The sequence below is a fragment of the Octopus sinensis genome, linkage group LG1, assembly GCF_006345805.1.
Source record: "Octopus sinensis linkage group LG1, ASM634580v1, whole genome shotgun sequence".
Lineage (NCBI taxonomy): Eukaryota > Metazoa > Mollusca > Cephalopoda > Octopoda > Octopodidae > Octopus > Octopus sinensis.
In genome coordinates this window covers 100,653,090-100,666,033 of record NC_042997.1, presented here as the reverse complement: position 1 = coordinate 100,666,033, position 12,944 = coordinate 100,653,090, and the positions used below count along the sequence as shown (strand labels likewise).

The window sequence follows — 12,944 nt, the reverse complement described above, 5'->3', positions numbered from 1 at the left end:
CGCCTCTAGCTAGCTATGTGACACACAAAACTGTGTCCATTACAACTTTCGAAAAAGGGAGGTCTTCAGCTTCCCCATGCTGGTTCAGACATCCACACACAAGTTTCAACGTATTTGTCCTCTGTCAATGTGTCGTAGTCGAACCCAGCAGGCGTCGCTGTTGACTGTCTGTTCGAAGGTTTATATATATTCAGTGGAACACATTCACTGGTTTTCAAAAATAGAAATATTATTTCTAAATCTCTTTAAAGGAGACTACGGCAGCAGTACTGGATATTAGTAGTTATCACCAAGCTAACATGGCAGTCCAGAAAATAAGACGAATGCTGCCGTTGATTAACTCCAAGAAGCCATCACCTGCTGGGTTCGACTACGACACATTGATAAAGGGCAAATACCCTGAAACTAGTCTGTGAATGTCTGAACCAGCATGGGGAAGCTGATGACTTATGACAATGGCCTCTTGGAGTTAATCAACGGCAGCATTCGTCCTATTTTTCTGGACTGCCATGTTAGCTTAGCGATAACCATTAATACCCAGTAGTCTCCTTTGGAGAGATTTAGAAATAATAATAATAATACACACACACACGCAGTGTATCGCACCAGTATTACTTGGGCTACCGATATTAGATCAAAGATATATACAACACGAGACTGAACGTTAATTTTATACCAGCGCTTTTTTAAAATCATCACTACATTTGATCATACACATTGTTTATTTCAACGGGAAAATATTTAAGGTTGTGAGCCAATATAGCCTCATTGAGATTAAGTTACTTGCGGTACCCATCCCTCTCTCTCTCTCATTATAATTATAATGATTACTGTATCTAGGGGTAATACAAACTAAATTTTTCAAAACCATGGTTATTTTTTTATCTCTGCTCAATCTCCCACTGGTGGTATGCGCATTATTAGACGCAAGAAAGATTTTTTGTACGTTATTTTTTTTTTTTTTGAGAAAAACTGCGTCCAGTAGCTATCTCGAGTGTTTCGTTTTTCGCAGCATGTTATTAAAGCCCTAGATGCTGCCCAAACTTCCTACACCTTCAAAGGTTTTTGGCAGTGAACCTAAGCGACAGGAAAAGGTTATAACGTTCAATGAGAAGGTACAAATGCCGGGTATACTCCAGGAAGGTAAAAGTTATGCCGCAGTATGTCACTAGAGCTTTAAATCTTTGTTGTGTAGTCATTATCTTCATTATTTTCATCATCATCGTCTTAAATCATTATTGGTGAGCAACCATACATTTTACTTTATTTTTTATTAAATTATTGTCAAATATATATATATATATGTTATATTTTGACATTATAGACATTTTTATGGACCACGTTCAATATTCGCAGGCGCTCTAGGAACGTGACCACCGCTAATACCGGGGGACTACTGTACTGCACAGATACAAAAATAGCTTGATGTTATTGAAATTTCAATGAAGGAGACTTGGATCTAAGTTAGAAACCAGCTCTTTCTATACTGACAAAAAATCTTGAAATAAAACTGAATGACATACATGGACCAGTTCACTGAGAAAATAGTACATAGGTATTTGGCACGTAAAGCAGAAGCCAAGCTTGGCATGGAGTATCAAGTTTATGACCAGACACTCAAGCGTCAAAAACATCCATGTATTCATATATGTATATATATATATTGAGATAACAATATCGTTTCTCAATCTATGCGCCTTCACAGAATGCAAGAATGGTTAAGTGCCATCACAAGATCCTACATAGATATTACTGATAACCTTTTTAAAATCAGTATCAACTAACATACTCACCTATTCCATAATCCCATTAGTCACACCACAATACTTTGATATTGAAATACCTCGTGGAACTTGAGAATCAAGTGTAGATTAACTTGAAAACAATTGCTAGGGCCAAATCTTATTCATTAATGATTCCTTTAACATTCATTACCGTTACTTACCACATCCTCTTCTCTAGGAATCATGCATGCATGGGCTAGATAGAATTCATTGAGGTAGATTTTCTATGGCTGGATACCTTTCCTGTACCTAACCCTAACCTATTCCCAATGCTTTGCATGTAAGAAATGAGCAGCTTCACTCATGATGGTAATGGTCATTTAAAGCCATGTTAGTTCAAGACCGGCGACATGCACACACACACACACACGTAAGCATCATTTTTATGCCCATTTTTCTATACTCACCACATAGGTTGGATGGTATTTTGTTGAGGCAGATTTTTACGTCCAGTTGCCAACCTATTTCTAAGATAACCATTTCCTCATAACCAAAAATGTTTTCACGGAAGATTGGGGACAAAGGACACACCTTTCACAAGTGACATTCGTTTACAACTTTCATGCAATGTCAAGGGAAGGAAAAAGTCACGCACATACACACTCACACAGCTCTTCCAGTTTCTTATTTCTTTATTGCCTACAAGGGGTTAAAAATAGAGGGGACAAACAAGGACAAACAAACGGATTAAGTCGATTAAACCGACCCCAGTGCGTAACTGGTACTTAATTTATCGACCCCGAAAGGATGAAAGGCAAAGTCGACCTCGGTGCAATTTGAACTCAGAAGCTAACGGCAGACGAAATACCTATTTCTTTACTACCCACAAGGGCCTAAACACAGAGAGGACAAACAAGGACAAACGGTTTAAGTCGATTACATTGACCCCAGTGCGTAACTGGTACTTAATTTATCGACCCCGAAAGGATGAAAGGCAAAGTCGACCTCGGTGGAATTGGAACTCAGAACGTAACAGCAGACGAAATACTGCTAACCATTTGGCCCAGCGCGTTTCTGCCAGCTCGCCGCCTTTTCTTTCAGTTTCTGTCTATCAAATCTACTCATGAAGCTTTGGTCAGATGGGTCTAGAGTAGAACACACTTGCCCAAGATTTGACTCAACCTGAAAGCACATGGTTAGGAAGCAAGCTTTAAACCAGACGGCGATGCCTGCACCTATTTAAAGGTTTTAGTTGTGTTGTTGATGGAACATTATATTCCATTTTTCCATTTTCACAATAAATGGCAATCAATATTGTAGCATATATTTTGGAATTCAGTTAATTTAGAATCACTTTGAACAAATCAAATACGAGAAAAAAAAAAAGAAAGCAAAACAAAAGTTATATTAAATAAAAGTTTTATTAAATATATATCAGGTTTCAAAAGTAACTATTTACAAGTGTGAATCTACGTATCTAAGTATACAATTTTACCTGAACTAGACTCCCATAGAGTGGTTTCTAATATCAGAATTAGATATACAGAACAGTTTGTCAAAATAACACTGGGTAACAAATATTTTTTTCTTTTTTTTTTTTTTTTTGTCGTCTTTGGTCAGTGTTGTTTCCTATTTGCTTCTATCTAGAAATCAAAGGAAATGACTACTATTCCCTTCAAATTTTGCTCTTGTGACCTGAACATCGATGTTTTCAAATTAACCTATTTTCCATTACATTTCAGACAGATTCAGCACCAAGTTGCTGAAGCAGAGATATCGTTATAGCAAATATTCTGCTCAATACCAGATTTGCTTGAACTTAACCACTTGAGCAGGTACTTTAGTGGCTGATATGTACGTCTCTGATCATGAGCAGGAGTAGTGGGGGAGCATCATAGTCATGTATTGAGAGGGATTCTTTAGGGTTTGAACAAATGTAACAAAAGCTAAATTTGAAAGAGATACTAGCCATTTTTCATACTTCCAAAGGGTAAGCAAATAGGAAATAACAGTTGCTACCTAAGGACAAAAATCGTGTTACACAGTGTTGTAATTATTTTGTTTTGGTTTTTTTGTTTTTTGTTGTTTTGTTTTTTGTTGTTTTGTTTTTTTGTTGTTTTGTTTTTTTGTTTTGTTTTTTTGTTGTTTTGTTTTTTTGTTTTTTTTCTTTTTCTAGATTAAAAGATAAAAATGGTAGAAGTTTAAAATTCAGGCTTGAGAAGTCCACTTTTTTATTTCATGACAGGTGATAAATTTCTGAATGAATGTTGTCAAATGACTCCTTTGTTTTAAGGCAAATCATCAAGAACCACTGTAACTATTTTGTGTTGCACAGTATATTATGATGGCACTTCCTGGTAGTAACAAAAGTGGTATCAACAATAAAAGTACCCACACATGTCTACATGAAAGAAGTTGAAGCAAATGGCCTTTCTTTTTTTTTTATCCTCACTATTTGCATGTATTCAAATATCAACTTATGAATGGTTCAAATGAATTCAACAAAATGTAACATGAACATCAAAGAAAGCAAAAAAACATTCAGTTAAGTCTTTGACTAGCCCTCAGGAAAATGCAGTTAATTTTTCAAGGCAGCACATCAAGTCTTTTATCACAGTAAACTAATCATCTCATATTGTGTTGGTTGTTCATAAGGCCATCAGTCGTACATGAATATTATTTTCTCAAACTGTAAAATAGAAAAACAAAATAACTAAATCACTAGTAATTCATCAAAATTTATCTAAATCATATTAGACAGTCTGCGTAAATGATAAGTACACTGAACTTACCATCTAAGTACACATTTCAGAACTTAATTTGAATTGCTTTAGAACAAGTATGGGAAACCTTTTTTGAGAAACAGGTCACATGAGACATGGCTCATCATCAGATGGGCCACAAGTGCTAATTTACATCCGTGCCCACATTAAAAAACAAAAAGGTGGTAACTCAGGTTGCTTTGATTCGTTTCTTCAGAATTCATACAAGTTTCCTCAGTCATAAAAATAATAGAAAGATAAATTACAACTAAAAGGTTGGGGTAAAAAAAATCAGAAAGATTTCACTTTCATTTAATCGTAGATTTTAATATTCTGATATGTAAATTAGCACCAAAAATCTTTCCCTGTAGAAAAGAATTATTATGAACATTTGTTTTTGAAGCAAAACATGTGAATATTCACCAATATTTTTCAATATCATACTTAATCATTGTTATGTATGTGACTTAGTTGAACCATTTCAAGCTATGGTACCCAGGAAAAATGCTTAAAAAATGTAAATAAACAATTTTTAAAAAATGAAAATTATTTGTGCATTTAACATTACATGTTATCTATGATTAAAGGAAACTAAAGAAAAGAAAAAAAATTAATTTGACCTGAAGTAACCCGAAATCAAAGGGGTAAAAAGCAGCATAGATGAGTAAAAATAGTTCAACTAAGCCCATACACAATGACTAAAACACTACTTAACAAAATACAGACAAGATCATATTTATCCATTTGATATTGATGCTAATAGGAATAATTTGCTCACAAATTTTAATGAGAAATCTGGTATTGTACATTTTCTATGAGTTTTTCAATATTTACAGGAATTTGCAATGTTGCAACTCGTAAATTGTCTTCCAAATGACTATCAGTCAATCTTGACCTGGTTTTTGACTATTATTTTCATTCTAGAAAAGAGTTGTTCGCATATATACGTACTACCAAACATGGTGACATATCTTCTAGCAAAGCACACTAATTTCGGGTGGTTTTCTTCAGGCAGAGTTCCACAAAAATGCAAAGATTCCTCTTCATATTTTTGCCAAAGAAATTCATCACTCTGAAGCTCAAATTAGATCCATTTGCAATTCCTTTCAAAGTTTTTCAACATCAGCGTTAAAGGGATTTCCAAAAAGATGAAAATCAGCTTCTATAGCTCTAAAGTCATTAAATCTGGTGTTCAGTTCTTTTTTCAGCTCATTTAGCTCCACAGCAAAATCATCATATCTAGACATTGAACCATGAATGGCTAGTGTGAGAAAATGGAAAGCATCACCAGTCCTGAACTGATTCTCCCAAATTTGAAGTTTTGTTTGAAAAGCTTTGACATGAGAATACATCTCATAAATTAACTGAATTTGCTTCTGCAATTTTAAATTTAAATCATTTAAATGTTTAGTTATATCCATGAGAAATGCAAGGTCACAAATCCAGTTTTCATTTTTCAACTTGGGAACAAATTTATACTTCCTTTCTAAGAAGGTACATACCTCTTGTCTCAGGCTGTAAAATCGTTTAAGCATCTTCCATTTACTTAGCCAACAAACTGCACAGTAGTAAACAAGGTCACCATACTCTGATTCAAGTTCTAAAAACTCTTTAAACTGGTGATGGCTAAGTGCTCAGGATTTTAAAAGATTGATGGTTGAGACAACCATACACATAGCATTCTCAAATTTTAGAGACTTTGCACATAGATTTTTTAGGTAGATTAGGCAATGGATCATTGCAAAGTTACTGTTTGCTAAATTCAAAGAAGTTCATTTTTCTTTTAATTTGGCAAGAAAGCCTATCTTAGACCCAACCATTGCTGGGGCCCCATCTGTTGCTACACTGACAAGTCATTCAAGCGGAAGATTCAACTTTGAGACTGCTTACTTCACTTCTTCATAAATTTTACATCCTGTAACTGTGTGTTTCATTGTCAGAACACTAAGCAATTCTTTGGTGATATTAAATGAAAATTGCCAGTTGAGTTGAATTGGATATGTCTGAGCTTTTGTCGATAGCCAGTGAAAAAAGTCAAAGTCTCTTATTTTTTATGTCAGCATACCGTCGATATCTGCTGCAATTTCCTTAACTCGTCTTGTTATTGTCCTGCAGGACAAACTGATCTTGTCAAACATAGCTAACTTTCCCAGACACAAAATTTCAGCCACTGACAAAAGACATTCTTTTACAAATTCAGTCGAAATAATTTTTTGAATGTTTTACCACTTTTACACTAACAACATAGCTAACATGTACAATTTCTTTTAGTCCACTTTGCTTTTTGGAAAAGAGTGTATTTAAACTTCCAATCTGTTTCTTGAGGGATTCAATTTTTTGCTTTAAATTTATTGGATCATGAATGTTTTCAAGTGTAATGCTGCTTAACATTAAATTCTTTAAAAGCAGAGACAGATTCAAGACATTAAACATATTGGTTTATTTTTTACTTCAACAAATAAATAATAATTTGTCCACTTTTCCTCGAATTTTCTCATTTCTTCAGAAATCTTTCTTTTTTGGGATGAAGCCATTAGCCTTGACATCAAAAATTTTAATTTTAAATAATACAGCACTTTACACACTAATACTTTAAAAATTCTGTTAATGCTGCTTGACGTTACACAAATACCACATGTGCTTACAGGCGCTGAATTATCACAAGTCATTATAAGCAGTGGAATCAGAAACTGAACATCAAATCAATATTTTTATTTCATTGAGTTAGTATCCCAAGTAGAAATGTTAATTGTAATGCTCTTGAATATTTGGATTGTTGTACATCGATTCTGAGGCACGCTGAAAAGTATATGGTTGTCTGACAATGACAAATAATTTTCTCTTCTAACTTAGGCGAGCCAATCAGAAAGTTTCTTGGGCTGCATGCAGCCTGCAAGTTGCCCATGACTGCTTTAGAACAATCTGACTAACTAGAGTTAAGCAACAACTTTCTGAAACAAAGTGATAGCTATTTAACAGTCAGGAAACATCTAAAGCTGACATCATCACTGATCCCATGCACAATTCAGATGGAAATACATTTCTGCTCTGCTCAGAACAGTTATTAGATTAAAAGGACTTTTTTTTAAATTACAATGAAGTTTTTTTTTTTATTTCCTCAATTGTTGAATTGATAGTATTAGTATAAGATGAATGTATTTATCATGATGGTATCTTCTTGTGGATTTGTATGAGACAAGCTATGACCAAGGGTATTCCAGCTATGACTACTGTCACTTTATATCCAATGTGTCCTTGTATAAAAAGAAAATATGATGTGATCTGAAGGTAATCTGACTTATTTCTAACAAGTTTTGCAACTAGAGTTTCCTTCATTGGTTTGTTAGGTACATGAATTTTACTTAAGAATAACCTCAACAAAAACAATTTTCAATTTAATTCATGCTGACAACTGTAATGTGTCATTATCATCCTCTTCATTTAACATTCTTTTCCATGGAGAGTTTAACTCGAGCTGCTACGAATGAGGGTCGCACCAAACTCCATTGCCTGTTGTGGCATAATTTCTACAGCTGGATGCCCTTCCTAATGCCAACCACTGAGTGTACTGGGTGCTTTTTATGTGGTACCAGCACCAATGCTTTTAACCCTTTAGTATTTAAACCAGCCATATCCAGCCAAAATTTTCCATTTGTTTTATGTTCAAACTGAGCAGATCCAGGCTCTCACACCTACCCTACAATGTTATTCTACATTAAGTAATTACACCATCAAGATCTTTGAAGATATGGCATGATTAATTCAAATCAATGTGAATCAATAAGTATTATGTTTGATAGAATAATATGAACACTAAAGGGTTAATGTAGCACTAACAAGTAAATGTTTTTAAAAATATATCACCTACCTTTTTAGATAATCACTGACATTGGAAAACCCCATATCACGAGCATGGTGTATCATTCTACCAGTACATGCACGTCCCTTCTTCCTTCGGCAGAAACTGCAGTTACAGATACCTCGACAAGGTGGACACACCCAGTTCTAGTTAAACAGATTGAATATAAATATATCAGAGAAAAAGGAAAACAAATGCAGTATTATGACGAACTTTTTAGTAATTAAAAACAATTATTCTAAAATATTTGTTCCCAAATTCTTTTTACCAATTTTCTCTACCCACTCAGTTTCAAACTTTCTTTCAGATCAAAGTAGTCAACTATAGAATTAAATATTGGTATAACTTCTACTCAAGTGTTTAATTGTTTTAGTAATCTTAGTCATAACCAACTCCAAAATCTACATGTGTAATAATAGTAGGGAATTCCAAAACTTACAGAGAAAAATTCAACTTAGCAACTCTAAATCATATTTCACAATATATAATATATGTATATAATTTAGAGAAAAACGTCTAATAATTCAATAGTGAAAGATGTTATTCACACTATATAGATAACATATACTTTAAAAAGCTTATTCTAAAAATCAATAAAGTAAAAAAATAGTAAATAGTAGTAAAAAGACTACGCGCGTTTCGTGGCTACATTTTCAAATAGATAACAATAATAAAATCAATTCGATTTAGAATTACACCGATCTAAAATTAATTCTATTTAAAAAATATAGTTACTCACCAGGTCTAAAATAATAATAATAAAATAATAGAATAAATGTACTTATCTTAACTTATACTAATTATCAAATAAAAATAGAAAAATACGTGTATTAACTATAAATAATTGAAAAACATTCAACAATATTTCTTAAAATAAAACCACAACTTATCTTATCGAAGGATTTCTGTTTACTAAAAATTTAAACGTAATACGTAGAACTTGGCGTTTATAAGAAATATATCATGAGAAAATATGATGTAAATAGAATTTATAGAATAAAGATAGAAATATGTATTTAAGCTATTAAAATTACAAATGTATTTTAGCTGTGAGAATAAGAAAAAATTAACTTTAATATACCATTTACTGGAAAAATTGTAAAGTCTAAATAATTTTAAAATTAAAATACGTAAAATACATAGATAATAAACATCAATTAAGGTAATTTATATAATTTAATCTATTTTCATAAATTTATTTATTTCATAAACATCTAAGTTTCATCTTATTCTAATTGTGTAATACACACTATAATCTCATGCTATTTTATATGCATTTTACTACTACAAATTATAACTACAACAATAAATAACATAAAACAGCATTTATATATATATATATATATACAAATTAGCTAAACTTATTATATAAGTAATTTAACTTATCCCTCTCTCTCTCTTTGGGAGAGGCACAAGCACCTACACGCACATATGCACACACGGCAGTAACTTCCACCTACCGAATTCAATCACAAAGCTCCGGTCAGCTCGGGGCTATAGTGAAAGACACCTACCCAAAGTGCCACGTAGTGAGACTGAACCCGAAACCATGTAGCTAGAAAGCAAGCTCCCTAACCACACAGCCATGTCTACGTTTAATCTTTCGTTCATCTAGGAATTAACTAATTTTTTATTATTAGTTAATAATATCTCCTTAAATTCGTTAGTACATGATAAACAAAAATTACTACCTATTCGATATGATTTTGCCTTACAAACTATCTCCCAATTTCAATTGTACTTAATATTTTTAGATTTTAGTTCCCATATATATTTACTAAGGCCAGTAGAATTAATTAAATTTCTATTCTTAAAAGAATTCATGTGTTGAGCCACCCGTAATTTAATTTTATTAGAAGTCGACCCTATGTAAATCGCATTTAAATTATAACCATTCTTATTATTATCATCAATCAAAGTCACTACACATTTATATACTACATCATCAAAATTACATTTATTATTAAATTAACATTCAGTTTTATTTCTACATGTACAATTAATTATATTCTGGTCTTTATTGGAATAATTATTTGATTTGTTTTTGTAAAACTTATTCAACTTAAATTTATTAAAAGAAGAAATGTTACCAAGATTATTAGTAGTAGAATAACCAACTCCAAAATCATTACTAGAAAAAATATTATATTTTTTATTATCTCTAATGAATACTTCAATTATATTCAAAATCTCTTTAATAATGTTTGTTTTAACTTGAGCTCCATAAGGAATAATTAATCAAACTTGTTCTTATTATTAATATTATATTTATTTTTTATATTATCAAATTTATTATTATCATTAAATGAATTAAATTTAATCTTATTTTTTAGTCTATTATTATATTTGTTTTATATTATCATAATACATATTATTAATACCATAATTACCTAAATAAAATTTATCATAATTCTTAATGTTAGGTTTATTATCATAAAAAATATAGGAAACATTTATATTATAATTATATTTAGAATTATTAAAGGATTTATTATTATTATTACCATATCCCACCTCCCGCAGGGCTTCATTATAATAAGGTGCGTGTTTTTGGAAAATCTCAAAATTAGAGGAAAGCAATGATACTCTTTTGCCTATATTATCTGTCAACGACTTCTTAATTGAGGGTGGATGATTACTATTAGCATAAATATATCTAAGGCTTTCATTAATTTTATGGAATGGTTGGGTTTTACCTTTTTTTTATTAAATTAAAATTAGCATCTAAATAATTAACATTATAGTTCTCATTATATATAGTAATACTTAATCCATATCTTTTAAAAAAACTATATAGTTTCTTCTTATATAATTCTAGGACTTTTATAAGTTGCACAAGACTGCTACTAACTAAGAGGTTTTCTCTCTCTCTCTAAATGAAGGGTCAATAGTATGAGGCTTGTGCACTAAATGCAATATTATGATAGTGAAACATGAGTAATGAATACAGAGAATGTATAACCTAGAAAGAAATGAGGTGATCATACACTACTGGATGTATAATGTAAGTATGCATGAATGATGGAGTATAAATGAGCTGAAAGGAAAACTGTGCAGAGAGGAGACTTCTAACTTGTATACGTACATTTCTAATGGCCATGTAGAAATGAAATGATAACATTAATACCCCATTAAAACAAACAAAGAGAGGCATAAAGTTTGAGTTTTTACCAAGTCATATAATGGCTATGCAAATAACATACTGAATAAATAAATCTATGCCCTGAAATAAAACTCAGTGGCAGGTTAACAATGGATTATGTAAACCTGCATTTTTTAGGTTAACTTTTACTTTTAGGGATTTTTTTTTTTTGTTCCTAAAATGTTGGCAGAAAGAGACATTCATTTGTGAAAGCAGTATGAGCTAGGTTAAAAGCTAGGTTTAAAAAACATAAAATGAAGCTATAAAAAAAATAAAGTGACAACAAGTAGCACCAAAATGGTCCACCTTGTTAATACAATATTGATAAACAAGAAAATTTTAAATAAGTTATCTATAATACAAATAAAACTGTAACCAGGCAACAGAAAAGCGGTAAACTGAAGAAAGTTATTTACCTCATTCACAAAAATTTCTCAAAATAGAGCAACATGTTAATGCTTGTAGCACTTATTCAGTAAATTTTTTGTATAAATTCCTTTCACTCTTAACACAGGAAAAATTTTCCTGATAAGCAAATTTTCAATTTGCTCTCTTTCACTAGTAACTTATATACATATACATATATCTTTATATATACATATATCTTTTACTTGTTTCAGTTATTAGACTGCAGCCATGCTGGGGCATTGCCTTAAAGGATTTTTAGCCGAACAAATCAACCCCCAAATTTATTGAAGCCTAGTACTTATTTTATCAGTACCAAGAGCAGTTGTCAAGTGTTGATGGGGAGACAAAATTATATATATATATATATATATATATATATATATATATATATATACATACACACATACATATGTACATACACACATACATATATATATATACATACATACACATATATATATATAGTTAAATTAATTTTTTGGCTCAAAAAGCAAAAAGCAAGGCCATGTAGAGGGACATGGAGTTATGTACAGGGAGGGTGTTCATGCAAAGAGTTCAGGCCATTTCTGGTCAAGAGAGACTTTGAACCGAGCGGTCGTCGGCATCTTCACTATCTCGTCTGGCAGCTTATTCCACGGATCTGCAACCCGGACGGAGAAAGCCCCTCTCCTTTGATTGAGATGAAATCGTTGCAGATAGAGCTTTTCGGAGTGACCCCGCAGCCGACGCTCTGGAGCAGGAGTGAAGAACAGCTCTTTCAAGCAGTTACACTTTCCGCTTATGATGTTGTGAGCGAGAATGAGATCACATACATACACACACACACACACATATATATATATATATATATATATATACCAGACTACCCGTGACTCATTGGGTCACCAATAGTTCAAAGGTACCCGAAAAAAAAATCGCATATCTCAGGAACCCGTGGTCCGATTTACAAACTTGTTTAATTCTGTTTGTATTCACATTTCAATGATACCTTATTTTCAGAGTATTATCCCATTATGTGCCAGCTTGGCTATTTATAAAGGCACCTAAAA

General features: G+C 32.1%; 1 protein-coding gene across 1 annotated transcript in view; it reads right to left on the bottom strand.

The window, feature by feature from the left end:
* Positions 1-3,882: 3,882 nt before the first annotated feature.
* LOC115219310 (cell division cycle-associated protein 7) overlaps positions 3,883-12,944 on the bottom strand; it is a 60,807-nt gene continuing 51,745 nt past the window's right edge. The window contains exons 9-10 of the mRNA XM_029789475.2: positions 8,355-8,491; positions 3,883-4,413 (exon numbers count right to left, since the gene is read on the bottom strand). Of these exons, the coding sequence (XP_029645335.1) occupies positions 4,401-4,413; positions 8,355-8,491 (150 nt within the window). The 3' untranslated portion in view covers positions 3,883-4,400. The remainder of the gene's footprint in view (positions 4,414-8,354; positions 8,492-12,944) is intronic.